This window comes from Antechinus flavipes, chromosome 5 (assembly GCF_016432865.1).
Source record: "Antechinus flavipes isolate AdamAnt ecotype Samford, QLD, Australia chromosome 5, AdamAnt_v2, whole genome shotgun sequence".
In the NCBI taxonomy this organism is placed as follows: Eukaryota; Metazoa; Chordata; class Mammalia; order Dasyuromorphia; family Dasyuridae; genus Antechinus; species Antechinus flavipes.
This window is the reverse complement of record NC_067402.1, coordinates 104,555,797-104,582,854: the sequence shown is the minus strand read 5'-3', so window position 1 is coordinate 104,582,854 and position 27,058 is coordinate 104,555,797. Positions and strand designations below refer to the sequence as shown.

The following is a 27,058-nucleotide window of genomic DNA, read 5'->3' as shown; positions in this document are numbered from 1 at the left end:
AACATCCTGGAAAAATTATTTATTTCCTGTAATAGTTTCCATTAAGTTACTGATAGAACACAGTTTTGTGGGGCAAGGTTTTCCCTATAAAGATAAGTCACAAGTTCTATTGCTTTAAAAAAAAAAAAAATCAAAGAGAAAATATACATAGCCAAACCAACTGTTATGTTTTCTGCTTCATATCTTTCCAGAGGAAAATGTAACAATATCTTAGGTGATATTTATTATCTTTTGTAACCATATTTCTACTTAAAAATAAAATTATATTTTCTCTTTGACATACTTAAAAAAAAAAACCATGGTTTTTAGTTGAATGCCATTGAAATGGAGATTGATATTGTCATGTGATATTGATGATAGTATTTATTTGGTATTATTGCCATGATAATCTATGTATACTCAATAGAGATTGTCCTTTCATTTTTCCCAAATAACCGTCTTCCCATATTACTTTCTCTTAAAAACTAGGTTTGCACGAGCTGTGAAGATAACGCAGAAGCAAATGGTTTTTGTGTAGAGTGTGTTGAATGGCTCTGCAAAACCTGTATCCGAGCTCATCAGAGAGTAAAATTCACAAAAGACCACACTGTCAGACAGAAAGAGGAAGTATCTCCAGGTAAGCCTAGAATTTCAAATTGTAATTTGATATTTGTTATTAAATGCATATTATTTTGAGTTCCATATGTTAAAAGGCCCTTGTGCTTCGCACTTAAGATTAATAGAAATAAAGTTAAACATAGAACCTCTCTCCAGCGTCTTCTTCCTTTTCCACACCTGTAAGATAGCAAAAAGAAACCATTTCTGTACTATTTACTGTTTTACTCGTTGTGATAGTTTTATTTATATTTATTACAATCAGGTTTGTTTAAAAATGGGTATGGAAAACATATATTCTGCATTTTAGCCAGTTTCTGAGAGACAATAGATAAGCTTTTTCTGTACTGCTTATTAATACTTTTATTAATCAAGTAATTTCAACTTAAATTTTATATTAGTAATGAAACAAAAGTTTCACAGTAAACATATGTAATTAAAATAAGGTTTTTTTTAAAAGTAAGTAGTGTGTAATTCAAGTTTATGACTTTCAGTTTTTAAGTGAGATAATAGTAATGTCCGAGTACCATTGGTGAAAATATTTTTGAAATCAACATACTTTCCTCCAGCCTCCTTTAAAATTAGATTTCCCCCTCATGTGAGAGTACATGGGCTATTTAGAGTCCCAATTCCACTATTGACTGGCATGGGAGCTTTGATGTGCTCCATTTCTGATGTGGACCAGTTTGCCTTCTCTGAAACAACTGAGAGCTTATCACAATGATGGGGCCCACCTGCAATGTGTATTCTCATCTCAGAACTTATAAGCTCAGGAGACCCACCTGGTTAGTGGCTAGAATTACAGGTATGCATTATGATGCCCAGCCATTTCTTCCTTCTTATATGTTTCCATTCAATTTTGGGTCAGAAAGTGGAAAAAAAAAGATTTATTTTAATTGAATTAAACATATTTTATATTAATTCGATCACCTTCAAGGAATCAGTGCCAAGTTCCATTTGGTGCTATGTCTAGGCTAGGCTTTGATTGATTTAGAGTGAATGTAAGTACTAGTTTTCTGTTTTGGCCAGAAACCCTGAGAGTCTTCTCCAGGATTAAATTTTTTAAACCTCCATAAAAGAGGTTACTGTCTGCCTCATTTTTCACTTACTTTGATTTAGTGCTGATTTGGTCAAACTCCTCATGAGACCTGTTACAAACCTTAACTTAAAGAGGTCAGATCTCCCATTGCATCTCAACTGGTCAGGTCTGTATTGGGCCACTGGACTCAGATGGCTCTGGAGGAGAAAATAAGCCTGGTGCTTTTGCATGGCCTTAAGCCATAAATCCATTCAGTTGTATGGGGCATCACCTCCCTGATGGTCATTGTCCTTTCCAGGACCAAAAATAACAGTCCTTCTAGTCAACAAAGATAATTTGTTGATTCAAGGGAGACCAAAGGCTCTTAGATTATGGCATGATTTTTTTTTAAAAGAACCTTATAACAAAACTGAGGTGTTTTCTCCACAAGAAGCAGGCAAGTCAGTGAATAGAATGCCTGAACTTCAAGTCAGGAAGACCTGAGTTCAAATTTTGCTTTTGATAGTTGAATGTGATTTATCCTTCCTAAAATTTAACTTTCTTACCTGGAAAAACCCAGGACTTTATGAAATTGTTGTGAGACTCAAATAAAATAATGTATATAAAGTGATGGAAATCTTCAGACTGAATGTTAATATATAGTATATGTAATATATATGAAAGTTTACTTTTTTTCAACCTAAAATCACTTGAAAATCGTGTTATCTCTTATCACTTTACATATTTGCAAAGCCAATAATCATGAGGCCTCTTGTTAACTTAGATGAAATGAAATGGAAATTTAAATGGTTAACTTGTAAATGATAATGTCTTAGTTAACGATTCATTATCATAATAACTAGGCATTCATAGGATAAGGTTTAGAAGTGTTAAGAATCTTTACAATTTATCTGATCTGAGCTTTTCATATTACACATGAAGCACTGAAGCACAAATGGAATCAAGTGATCAATAAGGCTAGGCTTAAACATCTAATAAGAGTCAGAGCCACTGTTAGAACCCAGGTTTTTCTAGCACCAAAATCCAGCTCGTTATAATTTTAAAATGTGTAAGAAATTTAATCATAAAAAACTTAAAACGCCAAAAATTAGTTCTATCATTTAAACTGCAGTAGCATGAGAATGTTCTATTTTTGAAATAGTTGAATCATGACTATTTTTAAGTAATAAAACTTTATAGTTGAGCATTTTTTAGAGCATCTATTTTCAAACAGTTTTGGGGAAAACTGATTCTTTCCTATTGTACTTTCTGGCTACCATCCTATTCTTCTTTGTTCCCCATAATTCTTTGTGAGATCTGTACATATTGATTCCATTTTATTTTAACTCTTTGTAATCTAGTTTTTATCCTTTAATAATTTCTAAAGGTATATTCTCTCTCTTTTTTTTTTTTTTGCTGAGACAATTGGGGTTAAGTGACTTGTCCATGGTTACACAGCTAGGCAGTGTTAAGTGTCTGAGGCAGGATTTGAACTCAGGTCCTCCTGATTTCAGGGCTGGTGCTCTATCCACTGAGCCACCTAGCTGCTCCTAAAGGTATATTCTCAAATCTAATAGTGTTACCATCATCAATTGGTAATTAGATATGATGACTATAATCTTTTTACCCTCTGAAACTGAAGATTGTACTCAAATGAAAATACCACAGATCCTACTCTATATCTATTGTATTTTAATTATCTAACATTTTCCCCTAATTACATTAAAAACAAAAAAATTTTTACATTTATTTTTAAAATGTTTTCCTGTTCTATATTCTTTCCCTTTTCCCCTATCCTCAATTAAGAAACCGCATTTAGAAATTGACTTACCTTACTTAAAATCTCATTTATGGACTGCTAAAAGATGCAGTAGATAAAGTTGTTCCCCATAATTAGGAAGACCTGAATTCAAATTCAGCCTCAAATATTAGCTGTGTGATCTTAGCTGAGGAAGTTACTCAATCCTTTTGTACTTCAGTTTTCTTCCTCTTGAAGATGAAGATCAAAGAGTGCTATTTATAAAACATTATTCAAAGTCCCTGCACATAATAGATGTTAAATGCACATTTCATTCCTTCCTATGTTCATTTGATCTAATAACCCAGCGAGGTAAGTACCATTATTCCCTTTTTACTGATTAGGAAACTTACTTTGAGAGGGCAATTAGCTCATCTACCCAAGGTCAATCAACTAAAACAGTTTTGGAACTGAGAGAGGGAGAGAGTTATGTTACATATAATACACAAATAGTGTATAAAATATATATTTTTAAATATACTCCTATTTCTTTAATCTGACACTACTTAAAGGTTCTCTCCATTTGTCACCCAATGCCTAGTACATTTGCAAAAAAGATATTCATATGATAAATATGTGATCCTTTCAGGCTTTATTCTTTTTTTCCTTGTTAAATTTAACAAATCATCTCATAACATTTTTTAAAATATGGGAGGAATTAAACATCTGTGTTTAACATGTGCAACATTCCACACTCAAGTCTTTTCTCTTCATAAATGAAAGCATATCTTTCTTTTCAGAGCTGTGCATTTTTTCCACTTATAGTTACACCTATAATTTTTTTTTTTTCATTTTGCTTAATCTGCATCAGGTCAAATAGGTCATTCTTTGTTCTTCATATTTTTCACTTCTGACATAACATTCTATTATATTACATTCTTGAAACATGATTAGTCAAGATATTTCCCCAATCATTAGGTGTCCATTTTGTTTCTAGTTTTTGTTTTTTTAAAAAAATAGATTCCAGAAACATTTTTATTCATTTCTTTAATATCTTTTGATTATATTCTAAGTCATAGTAATCAGTTAGCATAATCCCAAATTCTTTCCTGTATTGTTGGAGCAATTAACAATTCTGGCAGCATTGTTAACATGTTTGTCTTTCTACACCCTCCCCAAAATAAATTATTTCTGTCCAAACTTTGCCAGTTGGACATAAGGTGAAACTTCAGTATTGTTTAATTAGTAAGTTAACATTTTAAATACCTATGTGCTAGTTACTCTGCTAAAAGCTAGGGATACAAATATTTAAAAATGATAGTCCTTTCCCTCAAGTAGCTATTTAATGGGGGAAGACAATATGCACAAAAGAAGCTGAAAAATAGGTGATTGGACTGACTGCAATGTAAGGTAAACTGTACGAAAGCAAGGTGGAAAGGCTGAAGATTTCCCACAGCAGTATACCGTAAGTGGAACTTTTGAAGTTCATGGTTCCACTTTCTCAATTAGATTAATGGGAGGGTGATAATGAAGTAGAGTAGCAAGGCTTATATGATCTTGCAGGGTGATAAAATTTTTCTGTATAATTCATTTTTGTGGCATGGGAGAAAAGTCAGGAGAGCCCTAAAGAGAGTTCCGCAAGGTAAGAAATAAATTGTTTAAGATTGGTCAGAGTTATGTGATGAAACTTTGTAAATGTGATGTAAATGAAATTTTTTTTTAGTTTTTAATGATGATTTCTATCATTCATTTGCAAATTTTATCCATTCATAGTTGCAAAAGGTTCCTGATATCTGGTTAATGAATGTATATCTTAAGTATTAAAAAAAAAATCAACATTGAATATTTATATTGCCTACTATTTGCCAAATCCTCTGCTAGGCACTTGTAATTATCTTGGTTTTTTTAGTTTCATATTTTGAATAGTCATTTATTAATATGCTTTCAATCTTTTTTTTTTTTAACACTCTTTTCAAAATTTACCTATGCACAGTAAATTTTATTACAGCCTTTCAATCTTAATTTTCAGATGACTTTACTTTTTTAAATGTTTTTTAATCCCACAAGTTATTTGATATGGTTTTCTTAGAAGGATAAGTACAGTCAGATCCTAGATGGCTAGTTGATCTATCATTAGAAGAGTTATTACTTCAAGAGTAGTATGGTGCCCACATTGTTCAGATGTTTTACTGACTCTAAATAATCTTTTATTATCTTGTATTCATTATATATATTTGATATCTCAGCTCTGCTTTCTTCATGCTTTATCACTTCACAAAAATCTTTTGCTGTTGCCCTGCATCCTTTTTTGTCATTGTACATAGTACACTCTTATATTCCTATAATTTGTAACACAAATGAAAAGATGAGTTTATTTGTGTCTATGTATATTTTAATCTGTTATTTTCTTACTGCTAATAAAGTCCATGGGGTGAGAGTGAGGAATAATTAGTCTATTAATATAATTTCTAGTTCAGTGTGTAATGAGTTCAGTAACTTTTCTTATGTAACTTTGATTTATATAAGACAAGTTACTGAACTGTGTTGGATTAATATTGCCAGCTACAGGGAATTAGAGTGCTATTCTTATTTACCATGGCATCTAAAACTTCCTTTTTTAAAGCATCATTACTAATTTACTAAATGTGACTTGAGGATTTTTTGATAATGATAAATAGCTGAGAATTGACTATAGGAAAATGGGATTTAAGTAAAAATCTGTTTTTCTAGAAAGAAATAAAAATCTAAGTAATTTAAAATAATGGTTATGGTCTTTTGCTGTCCTGTTCCAACAAAGAATAAAAACTATGATATTGCTCATATTATAATGCATTGTATCTTAGGTCTATACCAGTAAAACTATCAGAATAATACTTAATAGAATTTGCCAACATAATAAAATTCATTTCAAATAATAAAAAGTCATAGAAATAAACAGAAAAAGTAGGAAGTAGGGGAAATTAGTGCTGCTTCATCAAAAGTATAAAGCAAAACACAAACTTGGTTTTTGTTTTTAAGCCAAGTAATTATAAAAATGGTATTTAATTTAAAAAATTAAATAGATTCATTGGAATAATTATTTTCCCCTAATTCCTTTGCTATTGCCATCCCTGTAATTTATATTGTGTATGTCTCTTTTAGCATGTTGTCTCCATTTTTAGATTAGGAACTCCATGAGAATAAGAACCTTATTTTTGCCTTTTTTTATATCCAAAGCTCTTAGAACACTTTTTTGGGAGATAGTGTGCTCTTGATGACTAGGAATTGTATGGTTTGGCTGTTAATATTATTGGTTTTTTTTGTTGTTGTTGTTTTTTGTTTTTTTAAGATGGGTTTTCTCACTATTCTCCTACCATCAGTAAGATAATGCCACATGCTGCTTCCTTTTTGAGGATTAACTTAGGGTGTTTGCAATCATTTGTTCCAGACATTTATCATTTTTATTGGGGCTTTTGTTATTAATATGTTGAATGAACTTTGTTGTTTCCTCCCATGTACAAATGATAGAGCATCGTTATAAATCAATGAAGTATGCTAAAATTTATGACTTTGCACTTTCCCTTGGTAATATCCCTTCTTAGAAATACAGAATTAAAAAACATGACAAAAGAGATATTTAAATATGGCAAGAAATATCTAACACCCATCTAACAAGATTATTACAAATAAAAAGAGTAATCTGGTTTCTTCTGGTGAAGCTCTGACACCATGACAGTTATTGGCACGTGAGGAAACTGGTATATATTAATTATTGCTTATCCCAAGTAACTTGCACATAATTGTATGATTTCATATAACTTCAGATCCTAAGCTTTTTTTTAAATGAGTTCATTTGGTTATATTGTTCCATCACAGTGCTTTTAAGTAGAAAAGAGGTAGCATTCTTCAATTCACCAGTTACTTAAATAAAAGATACATTGAGTTCAGAAAACTTGGCTTTTAATTTCACCTTTGTCCATATGTAACTAAGACTTTGGTTATATATTTTAGCATTTGAACCTCATTTTCTTATCGTTGGGTTTGGGATCATTTAACTCTTCAATGAGTATGTGATTTTGGTAATGATGGTTAGTTACCTAGTACAATAAAATAAAATTTTGGTTTGGTATGTTGTATTAAGCCTCATATTTACCTAGTTATTTTATATTGCTGGAGATTAAATTCTTGTGTGACCACTCTAACAAAGGTGACTTTCCCTACTTAATGAACCTTTCGTCTACAAAAGAGATAGTGGAATGAAGTAGTAATTTAAGGAGTTATAAAAATAACTTGTTTGACTCATTAGTAGAATTTTTGAGGTTATCATCAAAAAATCCTAAGTGTAGATCTGGAAGAGAAGTTATACTGCCTATTTGAACTCTTTATTTTTAAAGTAGTATTTTTAGAGTAGTAAATGAGATGCAGGAAGTTCTTCAGAATATGGACTGAAAGAATTATACCATTTTATTTATTTATTCATTCAGTCATTTTTTTTTTTTTAGATGATGTTTTCTGAAACATCACTGGAATTTCCTAACATACTATCAGCCATAGTTCTGTATTGGCCCCTTTTTGTTACAAAGACACAGTTAAAATCATCTTATAAAGAACTCTGAAGAATTGACGCTCATATTCCCAAAGTCAAATCCCACACCCCTCTACCAAGAGGAGGGAAACTGTGTTTATTTAATCTCTGTTCTTTGGACTAGAGATTGGTCATTAAAATTTTTTTTAAAGGTTCAGTTGACTTTTAGAATTATTTTCATTTATAGTTTTTATCAGGTCATTTATATATTGTTCTCATTTCTGCTTACTTAATGTTGCATCAGTCTATACAGATTTTCCCATATTTTTCTGGAACCTGAATGTTTTTTAATAGCCTTTCCATCGATTTTTTTATCTGTAGTTTCTGCATTGGAATGAAGCTCAAACTGTTGAGGATTTTTTTTTTTTTTTAACATCTTAGTAAGAGTAAAAGTAAAGTAAAATAAAAAAACTTACTTGATTTATAACAGTTCAATAAACTTTCTTTTCTTCCCTTCTCACTAATAGGAATTCTAACTCTTCCTGTTTCTACAGAAGCTGTTGGTGTGACGAGTCAGCGACCAGTGTTTTGCCCTTATCATAAAAAGGAGCAGCTGAAACTCTATTGTGAGACCTGTGACAAACTGACATGCAGAGACTGCCAGTTGTTGGAACATAAAGAACATAGGTAAAAAACAAAGTAATATGTAATTGAGGTAGAGCAGACAGTTTAATCTTTTTTAGAAAATAAACTTATGAGTTGTACAGGCTTGAATTTCTTGTTAAAGTGATCTATGAAAAATGACCATTGAATGAATGTACTTTCTTTGATTGCTGTTTATTTTAGATATTTTGAATTTTGTAAGTAAAATGTGACCTGAAGCCAAATAGAATTTTACAATGAGATTACATTTACTTTTATTTTGTTCAGTTATGAGAGTATAATCGTTTGTAAATTTTATATTCTAATTAGGAGTTTTCCACAAATTTAGAATTATTTTGAAACATGATTTTCATGGGTCAAATCATGTCTCCCTAAAAATAACTTCATACAGTGAAAGCCTGAAGTAATGTTTTGTTTTTAACAGATGAACAATAAATCTCATCTTTGTCTCCCTGCTCTCATGCCAATCCAATTAGCATTTTAAGTACCTGCTATGTACTTAGTGTTATGTTCTGGATATTTTTCAAGACTAGACGTTAAGAGGGGCAGATAGCTAGTACAGTGGATAGAGCACCAGCCCTGAAGTCAGGAGGACCTGAGTTCAAATCTGGTCTCACACACTTAATACTTCCTAGCTGAGTGACTCTGGGCAAGTCACTTAACCCCAATTGCCTCAGCCAAAAAAAAAAAAAAAACTAGACGTTAAGAGACCAATTTGCACCTTTTTCATTGGCAACTACAATTAAGATTATGTCTTCCCCCTTAGACCAAAATAATTTCCACATAGGCAATTTTAAATAACAAATTTATTTGTGCTACTAAATATAAAAATAATTCTTAATCAAATTTTTTTACTTCATCATCATGCTTACACTGGGCAAATTCTCTCTTTTGGGGGTTCTGTAGATTGGATTTCTGAGAAACATAATTAGGGTATATATTATAGATCCTCTAAATGATCAACTAGGGAATGAATCAGAATTGCATATTATATAGAAGTAAGTGGGCATGTCAGTATTTATTTATGCCTGTCCATTTGTTTCATCATGATTGAATGTAATTAAATTATAAGTTTTATAAGTGTCTAGCTTTAGGATAATCTACATAAGGGCTGGTAATTTGACAAAAGAGCAATAATAGCTACCACTTATGTATAAATTCACAAGAAACATTTATTAATATAAATCACAGATGCTGTGTTGGAATTTTGTACTACTAATCTTATTGACACATTTCCCAGGTAATCTTAGAAAATACCAATAAATTACCAGATCTAATTTTTCAATGATTTTTTTCAATCTTTGGCCACAAAAGGTACATCGTATGAACCACAATTTGATTAAAATTTCATTTATCAAAATCTCAGAATAATAATACCTAAAACTTTTGAAATAGTTTTCTACTCATCACCATAACTTCAAATGTTAGTAATACACTATATAATACTTTTGGCCATTCACTTATTTACATCTAACTCGGTAGTAGGAGGATACCAAGGTGTGCCTGCAGTTGTAGGAGTTAAGCATAGCCTAAAGTGTTGTTCATAGGAATAAACTAAAAGAGTACTTGTTGGATTTCTCATTCTTTATAAAAGTGGATGTAGTAATCCCTAAATTCTTAGAGAAAGTTTTTCCACCACTAAAAAGAATGGAATTACAAGACCTTTCAAGAAGACCTATACTGTTGTTAAACTTTACGTATGAATTCAAAATCTCAACTAAAAAGGAAACACTTGTTTTGGAAAAATAGACATTTGTTTTTCCAAGTTTCCTTCCCTTCCCCCCCTTCGATTTTTAAAAAATGTTTCCATATATTTGTTTTCCTTTTGATATTTTTTAATTCCATACATTTTGGTCTTCCCTCTCTTTTCCTGCTCCTTTTTGTTTATCATAATCTACAACTGAAGTGAGGTTATTATTATTTGCATTTTTAGTTTTCCATTTTCCTCTTCTTAATTTCAGATACAGATGATGAATTAAATATTTATTTTTGAAAATGAATATTAGAATTATTAATTTTTTTATATGATCATTGAGCTTTTATTTCCCTTTGTGAGTTGATGATCTTTCTTATTGGAAAGAAGTCCTGGCTACCGGGTCTGAAGAAAAGACAACTTGTAGAGGTTTCATGATTTCAAAAACATTCTATTTCTATAAGATTCTAGGCCCTATTTTCTATTACTCTGTAGTAATGAAGGTCTTGACTTAAGAAGTAGCCCTGACTTCTATACTGAAAAAAGAAAAAGAAAAAGGACATTGAAGTCAAAGTAGAAGTAGGGCCTGCACCTTTGACCTCAACAGGAAATTCAGCATAGCCTTAAGTGTTTTTCATGTCTTTCTATGAAATGATCATCTGTTTTGTGTGTTTGAATAATCATCTTCCTATTTTAGAGTTTGTTTCTGTTGCCTGTGCCACAAGTACTGCCTCTTATTTCAAAGGTTCTGTGTAGTGAGCCCCACGTTGGGCGCCAAAATGTGGTGATTCTTGTTCTTCTTTAAAATAATGGTGGATGATTCTCTCTGGGAGAGAGAGCAGGTTTTTCTGGGGAGGTTTTCTTGGGGGCAGCTTTAGTATTAGTTCAGATCGATAATTACCCCAAATGCAGTCAGGTGATAAAAGTTCAGTTCTTTTATTGTCTCTTAGCCCGGTTAGCTTGATTCTTAGAGGCTTATCTCTCTGTTCAGTTCCAAGAGCTCCCTCCGAATGTCTCCAAATTCAAAGATTTTTCCTTCAGCCTCTGCCTCTTCTTTCTTCAGCCTCCAGCCAGCACAAAGATGGAATGAATCTCTTGTCTCCTTCACTTGGGGCTCAGCTAGCTTTCTGGCGAGTCTTTCAGACCAGCTTGGTCTCAATGGAGGAAGTGCAGGAGCCCAGCCACCAACTAGATTGGTGTGAGATGAAGATGAATCTGGTTGTGCCTTTGAGAGAGCCTTCTCAGTCTGCAGCTCAGCTCTGACTCGTGGCTTCTTCTGACTTGACGCTCCTCTCTTCATGTAATTTGGCTGAATTCTGTCCGAGAGCCTCTGTCTGTTCTTTTATACGAGAGAGAGAGAGAGAGAGAGAGATAAATATATATATATATATATAAAATGGGTTTTCTCCCATACTGCTCTCTGGCCCCAAGAGTTTCAAGGGAGGTGTGAATTCACAAAGTTACATAGTTAACTTTGTGAACTCCAGTGAGTAAAGGTGTGAACACAAGCATTGTATCAATTTGTTATACTTACCATCTTGTTTCAGGTTCTGGGCCAAAACATCATCTTGTAAGATCAGATCAATAATCTATCAACTCTAATGAGTTAGCAGTTTGTAAAGATTCTAACAGTTTGCAAATAACAAATGAGACTAGGATATATACCCTGTAAGGCAGTCACAAGTAGTAAAATTAAAATATGTTGTGCTGGAGAGCTTTTGATTGGGATTCAGAAATACAGAAAGCAAAGCAGTGCCCCATCAAAAATGCCCCATGCAATCTTTATTAAGAAGATCAAAAAAGGTCTGCTAACTAATAATAATTATACTTAGATTAGATTTAGATTGACCAAATCCTATAGCATAAAACAGTTGGGTTAATATATAAGTAAATCTTTATTGAAGTGCCTTGGGGGGGACCCTATTTCTGTGTTAATCAATATTCTTTTTTTCAGAGACTTTAAAAAAAAGTAAATGGTATCCTTTTGAATATTGTGAATGATATATTTTTAGAATCTGTATCCAAAACAATTTCAAGGGGATGACATAGTTGCTACCAAATTTACATTCAATTGCTTGAATGTAAAATTCTTCTTCATCCAGGCATTACTGTATATTGACAAGATTAGCAGCTAGGCATTATTTTCTGCTGATAAGATTGCAGATTCAGTGTGCTGCCTACTCAGTATGAATTATCAGTATGGCATGGCAGAGAAATAATCTAATGCTACTTTAGTCTACATTAGGAGCATCATAATGTCCAAAATGTCAGAGGCAGTATATGCCATTATTCTCAATCTTGGTCTGAAAACACCTGGATTATTGTTTTCAGTATCAGGAGTCATATTGTTCATAAAACATAACCTTTTTCAAATTGTGTGTGACACAATTTGTATTATGAAAGCAGCATCCTGAAAGAAATACCAGAGATGGTGACCAGAAGTACTTGTGGGGATAGGTCATTCAGGGACCCAGGAAATAATTAGCCTTAGGCAGTTGGGGAAAGATTAACTGGAAAAAATAAGTCTTTTGGATAAAGAGGTTGGGTTTAAGATGCTTAGGCTCAGAGGGCAAAACTAGAAGCAGTAGTTGGAAGTTGTAGAAAGAAAAATTAAAAGCTCTACATAAGGAAATAGTCTGAGCTGTCAGACTGATGATTTGGATATTTTCTTCTCTGTCCTGGCTATCTCTCACACACCCATTATGCAAGGTAATGGATCGCTTCTTGGGATTTTGGTTTCAAGCCTCCATTTTGCTAGAGGACTGCTGGCCTCCCTTCTAGTTCGTAGGTTCTGTGAAACTTACTCTGCTGCTTATTAAATATGTGGTGTGCTATAGCAAAATAATTGGGAGACATGGAGCTTAGGTTTTTAGCCTTTTAAAATAAAGGCATTAAACTTTAGAGATTTGAGAGAAGATTTAATTTAAGGCTTATATATGTTTATTTTTGTCTTTAGAATTTTTTATTTATCAGTTTATTATTTATTATTCTGGATTTCTTGTGCAGTTTTAATGAACTCCTGGAATAATTTCAGATCTTACATATGTTAACATGTGTACAGATTTAATAATTTTTTCATTGAACAATTTTCTCCCTCCAATCTTGACCTCTTCCCTTCCCCCCTAGCTTTCTCCAACGACCTTCTCTAAATGAAAAAAGAAAAACTAAATCCTTGTAACAAATAATGCATAGTGTAGGAAAACAAATTGTAATGTTCGGGCTAGCTTTCTGGACGTCCTCTTGAAGAGCCTTGGTCTCAGCAGGATAGTCACCATGAGAATGGACAAGAATAGAGTCCAAAGTCTTTATTGTCTCTTTACAGTCTGTGTCTGTCATAGTCTAATGTAGTCTCCTCTGACAGTCTTAACCAGTCTCAACTAGTCTTCCCCTGAGTCTGACTTTGTTCCCTGTTTAAATACCCTATTATAGTTACATCATTACAGTATACTGAATATTTGTGAACTAGAAAACCATTACATCATCATACTAAGTTCTAAGTATATATGTGAACTAGAGAGCCATTATCTCATCAATTCCACTGAGTTAATTTAATACCTTGTTTCAAGTATACCTCTCCAGTGTTCAGGCTCTCTACAACAAATTCCCACATTTCTTAAATTTTGTACCGTAAGTTCATCAATATTCTTTCAAGAGTTGAGTAACTTGCTTAATAATTGGTCTATAGAATTGTGGTTATTATCTCCGGCTATTATCTTGGGTCTTTATTTGCCTTTACTTATTAATCTGTTGTTACATATGAATTGTTCTCTTGATTCTGCTTATTTTTACTCTGGATCAGTTTGTATCATTTCCTTGATTTCTCAAACTTTTCATCATTTATTACAACATGATAGTATTCCTTTACCTAAACAAAATTTGTGGATTGTTTTAAGCATTTTATTCTGAGGGGGCAAATGTAGGGTATTAAATCTAGTGTTTCTTAAAAGATGAATACTAGCTCCTGCCATCCTCTTTCCAATAAGTCAATTTAAATATTTCCTCCACTCTGAAATATATGTAATATTTTACTTTTAGTAGATAGAAGATATCTCTATTGGGGCATCTGTAGAAATTTCAGGACCAACCTAGAAAGTAATAAAGCTTATTCTGATCTCTTTAGTTGGTTTTTAGATGTCAGGGAGAAGATGAGAGAACTCAATCAAGTCAAATGAAGTATACACCATATAAATAAATAAAAAGGGGACTCCTTGTACTAAGATTCAATTGCATTTAACTTATCTAAGGAATTTTTTTGAGGGGCAGAGGGTAATGAGGTCATTGGAGTTAAGTGACTTGCCCAGGATCACATAGCTAGGAAGAATCAAGTGTCTGAAACCACATTTGAACTTGGGTCCTCCTGACTTCAGGGCTGGTGCTCTATCCACTGTGCCATCTAGCTGCCCTTGCATTTTATTTATCAAAGACAGTTGTCGCGTATTTTATCTTATCAATCAAAAAAATGTCATTACCTGAAATGGAACTTTAAATTTCTGCTCATTGAAATTCTTGTTTTAACTTTTGGATTTTTCTGTTTTAAATGGAACAAATTCTTGTAGTAATGAATCTTGCTTTCATTTTTATGATTTGTGCGTGGTTTTTATCACAATGCAGTTCATCAAAATATCAAATTATTTGACCCATTTTTAAAGAAAAATGCTTTTAATAAAACAGTTGCTTGACAATTGTCAGTTGTTAAGACTTACATCAATTTTTGTCTTAGCTGTGTTAATTTGTTTTGATTGTATATGTTAAGGTTTTTTTTTAAAATAATGTATTTCCTTTTTCCTTCAGGTATCAGTTCATTGAAGAAGCTTTTCAGAATCAAAAAGTGATTATAGATACATTAATTACTAAGCTAATGGAAAAAACAAAATATATAAAGTTTACTGGAAATCAGATTCAAAACAGGTAATAAACTGTTAGTTGGTCATTTTATTATAAAAATATCTTAATTTGTAGCAACAAAATTCTTTTTAGTTTTTAACTATGTGATAATTGTTTAAAAAAAACTAGTAAATTGCTATTAAAATATCTATATTTCATAATTGCACATTGTTTTCCTCAGTATTCTACTTGAGTAGCATCTTCTGAAATTTATTTATGTATTTCTCCAACTTTAAATTGAGAGTACAAATGCAGTTTAGCCATTAATAGACAGCAGATCTCCATTACGAAAAATTTAAAATAAAGTACAATGTGGTTTGGCTATAAACAGGGCTGGGATTAGAACCCCTCTTTCTGTTAGTTTATATATGTTTATGATTACCATTCTTTATCGGTCCTTCTCTTCTTTCCCCCCCATCCCCGTCCACCCCTGTCCACTTTCCCCAAGTTTGCTATACGCTCAGAAAGCAGAATTATCATCATTATTATATATATCTATATATATGTCTATATATAGATATATATAGATATATATTTTATCTCAAAGGCAGAAAATAATAATAGCTAACATCTATATTTGAACTCAGGTCTGACTCTAGACTTGGTATATCTATTATTGTATTACCTACACACCCCGAAAATGGAATCGTTAATTATATATTTATTAAAATTAATGTAAAATTATATGTAGTAAAGTTATATTTGAACATTATTAGAAACACTGATGATGAAAGAGAGCAGTTACACAATATCAAATCCACTTAAGCCATACTTTGCTGATTCATTTTGGTTTAACTTATCAAATTCTTGATTTATAAGATCTCTTTGTATAGACACACTTTTTTTTTTTTTAATTTGAAGGAGCAGTATTCTCACTTTAGTAAAGATTCATATTTCTTCATTCTCCAACTTGAGCGGGTCACATTTTATTCATTCTCCTACTTTCCAAATGAGAATTCATATTAAGTAACAATTTGGGGGTTTTGTGGAGGAAGTGGGAGGAGTTGTTTGTTTTTAATTTTAAAATCTATTGTTGCATATTTGTTCCTAGCCATTTCTCCCCAACCAGCTCAAGGAAAAAAAACTTTTTTTAATTCTCTAAAATAAAACTAATATAGCCCAGGAAATGCAAGCTCCCATCTATTCTGATCAAATTGAAGACATACAATAAAATAGCTGTTTCTACAACTAAAGAAAAAGGGTATAAAGCTATTTATTTAAAAGGGTTTTTAAATCTGTTATAGCTGTGTTTGGGTTATTTTTTTCCCACTTGAAAAAATTACAGCATACTATAATTCAAAAATTCTTGGTTCTCATAGGCAATTTTCTGCACCTTTCATGTGAAGATGAGCATTATAATTAGAAAATGAGACTATGCCAGAAGGTATAAAAGTCCTAATACATTAAATTCCTGAAATTCAGTAAATTCCTAGTGGTATTTTGATTTTAATCCACTCTGCAAGGAAATTAAGTAAGAATGAAAACATTACTTCCTAATAGATCTTTCAACATGAGACTAAAGAAATCATGAAGTATATATAGTTAAAGGGTTTTAAAAACGCTGCTTTTAAAATTGTGAATCAGGCTAATTCACATTTATGAAATTAAACAAAATTATGTCATGAATCACACATGTGCTTTGTGAAATTATGAATTTATAAAATTATAGATTATATGAAAATCATATAAAGAAAGCCAATTCATATTAAAATTAGATGATTTATCTTCAACAATTACTGAATTTTGCCGTGTAGAATATTTATGTTTAACATTTGGTCATCCACAGGCTGTTAGGGGTATGTGGGTGTGTATACACATGTGCATATATGTATGTATGTAACATTTTATGTTCTTCCACTCTAGCCCCCCAGAATGGACACATAACACTAGGTGTCATCTGGTAATTTTTCAGTGTTAAGGCACCTCACTCATTTACCCCAGTTTTTCAGTTGTTGCTGACAGTGACCATGGTTGCTTATTGTTGTGTCTACCAAGCTTACCTTGCCCAAAGATGAATCTCATCTGTTCAACACAACTCAAGGAGAAAGTAGGGTTTCTTGCCCTTCTTAATCCTTATTTGGATTATTGTCTCCATGGTGGCCATTTCTTTGTTCTCTAGTTATACCAGTACAAGTCATTCATCTGTCCAAAGAAAACAGCCAAAGAAGGAGTTGAGCATTTTCTTTACTTTCTCTTTTCCACTTGGATAATGTTCTTAGGGTACAGTTTTTCTTTGGCCTTTGTTTCCTATTACAGCTTAAAAGGTTGTTGCTGCTGCTGTTCTTTCTCAGCACCAGGTCAGTCCTGACCACTGTACATAGTTTCCCCCATAAACACCTGCTCTCATGGTCATGCTATCCTGTTTGCTCGTCCCCTGATGAGAGGATGGAAACTTCCTGAAAGCTTTTTTGTCCCCAGCATCTGCAAAAGGGCCTGACACATAAATAAGCACTTGTAAATGTTTGTTGATTGGTTTTGGTTGTATGTGTCTTTTTCAAATCATAAATTGGGAAGTAAGTTCCTTATATGAACTCTTCCCTTTTGTTGGAATTGTTTCCCCCTGTTCCTTCAAAGTTTCCTTCTTGAGTATCTCAGATCTCTATTGGGCTATTGGATAGACTTTCCTGTTATGAAATCTTACCTCAAATTGTTCTCTGAAATATTTCCTCCCCCCAAATCTATAATGTGTTTCTATTGCGTGTGGATTTTGCCTTTTCTTTGCCAGACTATAAAGAGAAAGAGGGATTGCTATCTTCCCAGAGTTCCTGTTATGTCAGCATCCCGATTCTTCTAATTACTGGTACTGATGGTGATGATGATAATAGTTCACATTTCCACATCACTGACTAACCATGCTGCAGGCTTTACAAGTATCACTCCATTTGGTCCTGGCCAATCTTCCCTTCACCATACATGTGGCCCCACTTTCCACCTCTCCCTCTTCCCCAAAATAATGCTACTATTTCTATTTTATAAGCAAAAATACCCAAACAAAAAAAGGTTAAGTAACTTAGGTCACATGCAAGTGAGTGTTTGAGGTACAATTTGAACTCAGGTTTGAATGGGCAGGCTTTTGACCCATTTACTAACTTTTCTAGAAGTATTACCTGTCACGCTTTCTAAGAAATAGAACCTTACCCATCCTCTGTCTCCCTTTCACCCACAATCTTAAATCCTATAGCCTTTATTCCAAAAGAAAAATTCATAGATGTTAACAGGGCTGATTAGAACAAAACAGTTGGTCATTGTGCTTGAGACTTAGAGGTTAGTTATTTTTCATCAATTTAGTGACCCATATAGTCTTAAAGAGAACAAAAGAGGCAATCTTTTAAAGCCTATTATCTAGGATCAAATGGAATCATAAGCCCAATGATTTATCTTTCTATTACCTTTGGCAGAAAGAGGGTGATTTCAGGTCAATTTCCTCAGTCTTTCTGATAAATTATTAAATTTATTAAAAACATAATGTGCTTACCTCTCCATTAGCCAAATACTTGATTTTTTTACTTTTGTTTGTGATCATGCTATCCAAATGTAGTCTCCTATATTTTTTTTTAATTTTTTATGATTGTTATCAAAATTTTATTTCAGTAATTATCCTTTTACCTCTTGGTTTTTTGTGCTTGCTCATAATTTGTTTAGCCTATTCATCTCAGTTCAAGTTGGTTAACTCGACAACTGGGAATGTTCTGAATTAACTTAAGGTATTTAATCGGTTTAAACAATTTCTTTTTATCTTTAAGTTTTAGACTTTTCTCCCTCTTTTTTTTTCTAGAATAATTGAAGTAAATCAAAATCAAAAGCAGGTGGAACAGGATATTAAAGTTGCTATATTTACTTTGATGGTAGAAATAAACAAAAAAGGGAAAGCTCTCCTGCATCAGTTAGAGGTAAGTTTCCTTTTCCTGAAATTTTACTCTCCAGGGGAAACAGTGCTGGATTTAGATGGGAATTTCATATATGTTAACTGTGTGAACATTTAATCTCTGTGTCTGTTTCTCCTTTGAAATGGACAAAATAACATTTAATTTACTCTGATATCATTTGTGAGCATGAAAATAATCAAATTTTATCTCTCTCAGATTCTGTAAAAATTCCTTGTAAACTATTACATCATAATACAAATTCAAGTTGGTATAATCCTTGAAAAAGTACATTCCTTAGTGTTTAAGTTCAAATGTGCTTTACTTGTTTGTTTATAATTTTTTATGTATATAATTGTCTATTTTAGTTTGAATAATTACCTTATGTCCTCCTGTTTTGTCATTTAGTGAAATATATTATTTTTTCTTGTGCTGCTTGAATTTCATCCTCATTATGAATAGAGATTTTTTTCCTACCTTTATTTCCCCCCCCCCCCCCCATTTAATAATATTTGGATGTATAAATCATTGCAAATGCAAAAATTCATAATTAATCTTTGACAATTGACATGTAAAAATTAGTGAATAGCATTAATAGAAAATTGAATTGTTAGCAGTCTAAAATACTTATGAGATTTCATTACAGGAAATTCTATTTGGCACTCTTGAGAACACTAGAGTACTGCTCTTCACCTCAAGGATCCCATAGTGTAATTGTAGAAGCAGCATTTCAAACTGCTGTAATTATGATTGGTAGTTCTAACGTCAACTAAGTCTTACAAACCAGTTATTGACAGGTAATAGCTTATAAAATTTTAATTATCTAAAAGTTTTCGATCTCAAATTGAAAAATAGACTTTTTATTCTTTTAATACTCCCATTTTGTGATTGCAAGGAAAAACAAAGGAAATAAGGGGAGAAGTAGGATCTATTAATTAAAAAATTCAGAATTTGCATTAGCTTTTTGCAATACATGTGCTCAAGTTTGGGAAATATTGGTCATCTTTCACTTTTCACCTCATCAAAGCCTAGATTCCAATCTGAATATGGTGAGCTTTATGATTGTTTTTTTTTTTTTCCTTCTTTATTTATTTATTTATTATGATTGTTTTTTTTTTGTTGTTGTTGTTAATAAAACTGCAAACAAATTAAATGTGGAGTCATTGATAGCTATCCATCCAGTGTTTTAGCACTAAAGTGTGAATATTATATTTGAATTTATTTTTAAAGTTGAGTGGTGCAATAAATTATTAACCTAATATCTGTTATACAAAAATACATGGAGAAAAATATTGACATTGGAGAGATCAGAAAGGATTTAGTGTCTGTTCCCAGCCTTAAAGAGAGATGGAGGTAAGGAGGAAGTCTACTTTTCAATCCAAGGAGTTTGGTGTGTGTCCTAGCTTCTTACAACTGTGGTTTGTGATCCCAATTGGGGTCATTAAATTATGAATTATTATCAGTAAATGAATGGGTTTTTAATACCTGTTTTATATATCTATAGTTTTCTTGAGTAAAAAGGGAATGAGTCAAAAGTTTTAAGAATCTCTCACTTATATGAATTGATGGAGGGCAAAACATTAAAATTGAAGTGTGAAAGAAGACTTTGCCAATTTAACTGAAATATACCTAATTTTCCTCATCAAGAGTATTTATATGAAAGTAAGCAACAAAATTAGAAAGGGCCTAGATTAAGAAAGGGCCAGTTGTGACTTTTGTATTTTTTTTTTTTCTAGAGTCAATAAGAATCCCTAGAAGGCTTTTAAGCAGGAAAAGATGGAAAGTGCAGAAATAAGACCAAATGGGAGGCTGTAAAACTAGTCTAGACAGGAGAAAAGCCTGAGCCCAGGGTATTGTTGTCTCTGTATGTATATTTGGTAGGACTTTGTAAGTGCTTGTAAAGGAGAGAGTCATTGATGAGACTCTTAAGCTACAAAACTGAAGAATTGGGGACGTTATAGTGCACTCAATAAAAGTTAGAAAGTTTGAAGAAATGTTGAAGAAAAGAATTTTAATGAATCACATTTTGAACATTATATGTTTGAACTCCATGTAGGAAATAAATTTAGAAGAGTTCAGAACAATGTGGATTTGAATACAGGTAAAAGATTAGGGCTGAATATAAACATTTGGGAGTCATTTACATAGACAAAATAATTAAACCCATCATCAAAAATGAAGATCATCAAGGGAAAACTATATAGAGAGAAATGAAGGCAGAGTAAAAGAACCTTGATGGATATCCATTCCAAGGGAGTGGGAGATGGATAATGATTTAACCAAGGAGAATTAAACTGCTTTCCTCACCTTTATAAGGTAGGTAGTCCAAGTATTATTCTCATTTTACAGGTCAGGAAACTGAAGGCCCAGAGAGTTACATGATTTGCCCCTGGTTACAAACCTAGTAACCATCTGAAGCAAGATTTCACCTTGAGTTCATTGCCAAAATCCAGTACTCTTTCTGTTATTCTCAGTGTCTTCTAATGTTATAGAAAATAAATGTTGAGGGAATGCTAAGGAAAGGCTTCTTGGCAGAAGGTAGGACCTGAGCTAGGCCTTCAAGGTAAATAAGATTCAAGTACATAGCCAGGTATCAGAGTTAAAATATCTAGTATTTAAAAAAAAAATTTTTTTAATATCTTTTAAAATAGTAATGACTAACTTTTATAATATTGCTTTAAGATTTTCAATGTTTTTCATTTTTTCATTTAATATTATCTTTACCACAACGCTCTCTGAATTCTATGGGCCATGATTTCCCCATTTTACAATGAGAGAGGAAGGATGCTCCAAGCAGGGAAAAAAGGCAAATATGGGAAAATTTGGGTTCTCTCTCCCACAGTTACACAGTACTATCATTTCTAGAAGCAGAAACCCTCCCATTAATATTAGAACAGTTCTTCACCTTCATCTGTAAGGCTATATCCATTTTACTCTCCCTACAAAGATGAAGCCAAAGTCTGCAGATATGGAGATTTGATCTCAAGATTTAGGAAGAAAAGCAGATTGCAATATTCTTAAAGCCAGTAAGAAGCCAGGACCTGTTAACTTTTTTATTTAAGATCAGCACTTAATTAATAGCCTAACAACAAAAGCTCCAATTGTTTCCCTACTTAGGATAAAGGCACTTGAATTAGACTTTGCTTTGTTTTTCATCTTGAAAATAATTCTTGAGCTTAGCCAGAGTCACCCCTGTATGTGTTTGAGATCTTCTCTCTCTAGGGTTCACCAAATGATGCACAAAAGAACTCCTTTGCATTAAGAGTCTTCTTTGACCTGTTCCTAGGGTCAAACTTGGTTAGGATAATGATTACCTTTTCATCTTTCCAGTATACTAGCTCATGTAAAGGGAGAAGGGAGGGTAGAATGAAATGGCAGAATTGGGTTACTGTTAAGGATATATTGACTATCCTTAACTAGGTGCTTAGGCCTCAATCATGTGAGGATGAAGAGTATTGAAGAGCATTAATGGGAGGTAGGAACTCAGAATTATTTCCTTGGTTTCAGAGTCTTGCAAAGGACCACCGCATGAAACTTATGCAGCAGCAGCAAGAAGTGGCAGGACTTTCGAAACAGTTGGAACATGTCATGCATTTTTCCAAATGGGCAGTTTCAAGTGGCAGTAGCACAGCACTACTCTACAGCAAGCGTCTGGTAAGAGTTTTTGGCTTTTCATGTTTAAAATTTTGGTATTCAGTAATGTGATAGATTAAACTAGTGAAATGGTCAGAATGCACAAAAACTAGAAAATTTTTTATCAGTTATAATTCTCTCTTGGCAGACATGTATTTTATAGGTGAGAAACTTATATTACTACCTACGTTTTTCCTATCTTTATTTCCTTAACACAACGTTCTTTATAGCTGTAGGTGAGACTTAAATTTGTTTTAAAATTTTAATTGTTATTATATATGCCTTTTCAATTAGTATAGAGAAATGATTGATTTTATATTTTCTATATATCTATTTATATAATTTCACTGTGTTTCCATTCACACTTGGCTCCCATCTCCATTTCTTCATCTGCTTATCTTGTTTGTGGAATAATTCTCTTACAACTGCTATGCTACAAGGGTGAGATTTCACTCTTAGGTACTACATGGCCAACTTCTTATTTCTGCCACTTTCATAGTGGTCTATAATATAAAGATTTAACTCCTATAAGGGTTGAAAGATGGGCTCATCTAGGACAGACAAACTCTATAACTACAGAATCACTTAGTATAATGTCATTTGTAAACCTCAATTGGTGCTTAAGAAAACTTTAAGTGGAATTAGAGGGATGGGATTTTGATAGGTAGAAATAGTAGTGCCAGATTTTGTAAAATATGCTTTTGTCATTTATCTTCAAAAATTTAGGTTTCACTTTTTACCAAAGTTTTTTTTTTTAATGTCTATTTGAAATTGGGGATTTTTTCATAAAGTTCTTAAACCATTATTTGCTCTTCACTCAGCCAATTTCTGGAATTTGAATTATGTTTGTTCCCCAGATTTACTGTGGATACATTAAGACTTTGAATGGACAGTTAAGATAATTACTCTTGGATTTCTGAATATGTATTATGTTTATAATATTTTTTCAAGTGCTGGGTCAGTTTTCTTTATATCTGGGAAGTTCTTAACTTAGAAAAGCACTCACTCCAGCTGTTACTTGCAGTAGTACTTTTCCATCCATGTAGTTGATTTCAATACATATTTTGAGTGATTAAAATTGAGTATGGCAAAGTTTTGTGTATACGTCTCTTAAAACGTAAGTTTCTTTCATCATTGTTATGTGAAGATTAAAAAAAGTTCACAAAAATTCTTTGTGTTTGCTGACTATTAACATTCCATGTTTTTATATTTCTTGTCTAGATCACGTATCGATTACGGCATCTTCTTCGAGCCAGATGTGATGCTTCACCCGTGACTAATAACACCATTCAATTTCACTGTGATCCTAGCTTTTGGGCTCAAAATATTTTCAATTTAGGTAGGGTATTCCTGTATATCTGCTGCTTTATCTGCCACTATTTAGCTGACATGCTATCCAAAATAATTTCCCTCTGAATAATCTTATTCATCTACATATTTGAAATGTTTTATTTGTATGATCTCACAATTCTTGAAGATAATCCACCTCTCTAGTTGGAATGCTTTGCTCCCTAGCATTTACAGCAATAATTTTTAACCATTTTCACTCACTGATCCCTGTGGCATTCTGAAACTTATGGAATGCTTCTCAGAATAATTGCTTAAATGCACTCTATAAAAATAAATTCATCATAAAGTAAAGGTTGTGCTGAAATCGTTTTTAAAATATTTTACACATGCACGCAAATGTGCGATTTTACAGGGTTTAGATTTAAAACCTCTGATTTAGGGCTAGTATTCTGAACAGATACTTCATTGGTAGAATTGTCTTCAGAGCAAAAAATGTCACACCCTGAAACCTGATAGAGAAGAAAAATATGGCTAGAGGATAAATGCTGGCAAAATTATTAGGGACAAAAGAAAGAGATGATCTTTTGACAGACAATAGTCTCTTAAAATTGAAGGGAATATACAAAAAAGGTTTTAAGATTAAGGTACCTCAGAATAAAGACCTCTGTTCAGTGTAAATGTTCATTCAGCACTTCTCTATATATTCCTTTACATATACCAATTGCTGGGAAGGGGGGTGGAAGAGGGAAGTGAAATGTCTTTTTTGGGGATATTTCTGACTTTAGATACAGATTGATGCAGTCATAGAAACATTAACTTAAACCAAAGATTCTTATCCATTTTTGGTGGCCTTGACTTCTGGCAGTCTGGTGAAGACTATGAACTGTGTTTTTCAAAATAAGATGGGATTTTTCGATTTTTGTCTCTTTCCCTCCTTTCTCTCCTCTTTTCCCCCTTCCTCCCTTTTTCCCCTCTATTTTTTCCCCCTCTGTCTCTCCCTCTCCCCTCCCTTCCCACCTTTATCTTACTCAGGCTGCAAGTTCATCAGCCACTACTGGGCCCCATCACCACTATTAATTGGTATGGGACCTTTGACTTGCTTTCTGATCTGGGTCTGTTCAGCCCTCTTCAGGCAGCGTGATAGCCCTCTCCACTTGTAGACTTAGTGTGGACATCTGATCAGTAATCCATTGCAGCTTAAAACTTCAGTGCTCTAACTGTCCACCAATCTCAACTTCTCTGGTAATTGGGATTACACGGGTATACCATCATACCCTCCTTAGAGTAATGTTTTGAAATGCATAAAATGAAATGATTATAAAGGAAATAAACCCGTCTATCATTTATTAGATTTTTTTTTTTTCCATTCAGATGGAAATCTCTCCACTGACCCATTGGACCTTCATGACTTCCTGGTTAAAAGCCTTAAAATGTTCTCTTTCTCACATTTATACATAACTGAATCACTTTCACCCAATTATTCATCAGATTATATCTGCAGATATATTTATATTACTCTAAGGTGCTGAGGGGGTGATAGATTGGGATTGCTCAGCAAATGCCTCCTAGAAGAGATGTATTTTAAAGGAAATTATGAACATGATGATGGCGTCCGAGGTTGAGAGAATGGCATATTAAAAGACATTATAGGCTTTGTATACTGCTACTTCTCTTAGGTGTCTGAGAATATAGCAACAAATGTAAGATTGGGAAGAAACTGAACTCCAAACAGAAAAACTGAGATTTGAAATCTCAGTGGGGCAATTTAGGAGACTACTGCAATAACCTAGGTGTAAAATGAAGATGAAATTGGCTCGATTATTGGCTCTCTCAGATGAAAATCAGAGATTATTTTAAACAGGTCAGTGTATAACCTACCTTGCCGCAATTCCTGACAGGTGATCATTCAAAATGTTAATACTTCTACCAGCCTTCTCATTCAGCTTGTCCACCAAATTATAATCTAGTTTACATCTAGTGGTTACAATTTTTTTGATTACATTGATTTGAATTCTCTTTGTAACGTTAATCTTTATTAGGGAGGGGGGAATGCAAATTTGTGCATTGTAAAGAAAAAATTTTATGTGGACAATTAAAAGATGGAGATAGATGGGAATGGAATCCTATATCTCGCTCCTCAAGAGTTTTAATACAATAGATGTAATGGTTATCCTAGTGATAGTGAATGAATCAGAGCAGAACAGTAATTTCAGAGAGAAAGAATCCATATGAGTAATCAGACTTTACCTGCTAATGTTAGTTTATTAAAAAAAGAGAAAATGAGAAGAGGCTTTAGTCTTGCTGGATATTTAATAGTTCAAAAAGTAAGAATAAGAACTTGTGCTGAGAGCAACATTTTTGAAATTAAGATGGATAAAAAATAAATAAAAAGTAAAAGTTAACATCCACTAACAGGTGAGTGTCTGACTTATTAGATGAACAGATCAGAAAGGATGGGATGATCCTGTAGAGAATGCATTGATGGAGATGGCTTAATACTTGTCACGAAAATGACTTTAGTATTATTTCATGCGATTGCTATTTAGATTTTAAAATTCAATTTTAGTATTCAGAAAAAATATTTAATTTGGCTTTCTTTTTAATCAGGTTCTTTAGTAATCGAGGATAAAGAGAGCCAGCCACATATGCCTAAGCAGAGTCCTGTGGTGGAACAGAATTCACAGCCACCAGGTGGCTTATCTTCAAACCAATTATCCAAGTTTCCAACACAGATCAGCCTAGCTCAATTACGACTCCAACACATGCAGCAACAGGTAATGGCTCAGAGACAGCAGGTGCAACGGAGGCCAGCACCTGTGGGGTTACCAAACCCTAGAATGCAGGGGCCCATCCAGCAGCCTTCCATCTCTCATCAGGTAAATTTGGAAGTCGGCCCCATCCCAATCTAGCTTCCTCTAGTATAAATGTGTTACCACTCTTAAAGAGAGAGAAAAAGAGAGAGCTACATTTCTTTTCAATCTATGGTAAGACTCCCTTCCCTTGTGCCCCCTCCCCACCAAATTTCAGTAAATAAAAATGTTGATTTATAAATCATTTGAGAATTTACTGCAAATGAGCTGTTGATTCTTAGCCCTGCTTTCACTATTTGGATTTAATGGTCTGGTTATTTGCTTTTAACTAGAATTGTCATATCAGGAATACAATCTAAAGGAAAACT

At 32.9% G+C, this 27,058-nt stretch overlaps 1 protein-coding gene across 7 annotated transcripts in view; it reads left to right on the top strand.

Moving 5' to 3' along the window:
* The window catches only part of TRIM24 (tripartite motif containing 24), a 117,949-nt gene that overhangs the window by 66,325 nt on the left and 24,566 nt on the right, over positions 1 to 27,058 (top strand). For 4 of the 7 annotated variants that reach the window (XM_051961774.1, XM_051961773.1, XM_051961775.1 and 1 more), the window contains 7 exons: positions 469 to 616; positions 8,409 to 8,541; positions 15,002 to 15,118; positions 18,870 to 18,984; positions 22,465 to 22,611; positions 23,812 to 23,929; positions 26,488 to 26,756. In XM_051961774.1, coding sequence (XP_051817734.1) covers positions 469 to 616; positions 8,409 to 8,541; positions 15,002 to 15,118; positions 18,870 to 18,984; positions 22,465 to 22,611; positions 23,812 to 23,929; positions 26,488 to 26,756 — 1,047 coding nt within the window. The remainder of the gene's footprint in view (positions 1 to 468; positions 617 to 8,408; positions 8,542 to 15,001; positions 15,119 to 18,869; positions 18,985 to 22,464; positions 22,612 to 23,811; positions 23,930 to 26,487; positions 26,757 to 27,058) is intronic. The other 3 variants (XM_051961777.1, XM_051961776.1, XM_051961778.1) reach the window with 1 other exon arrangement.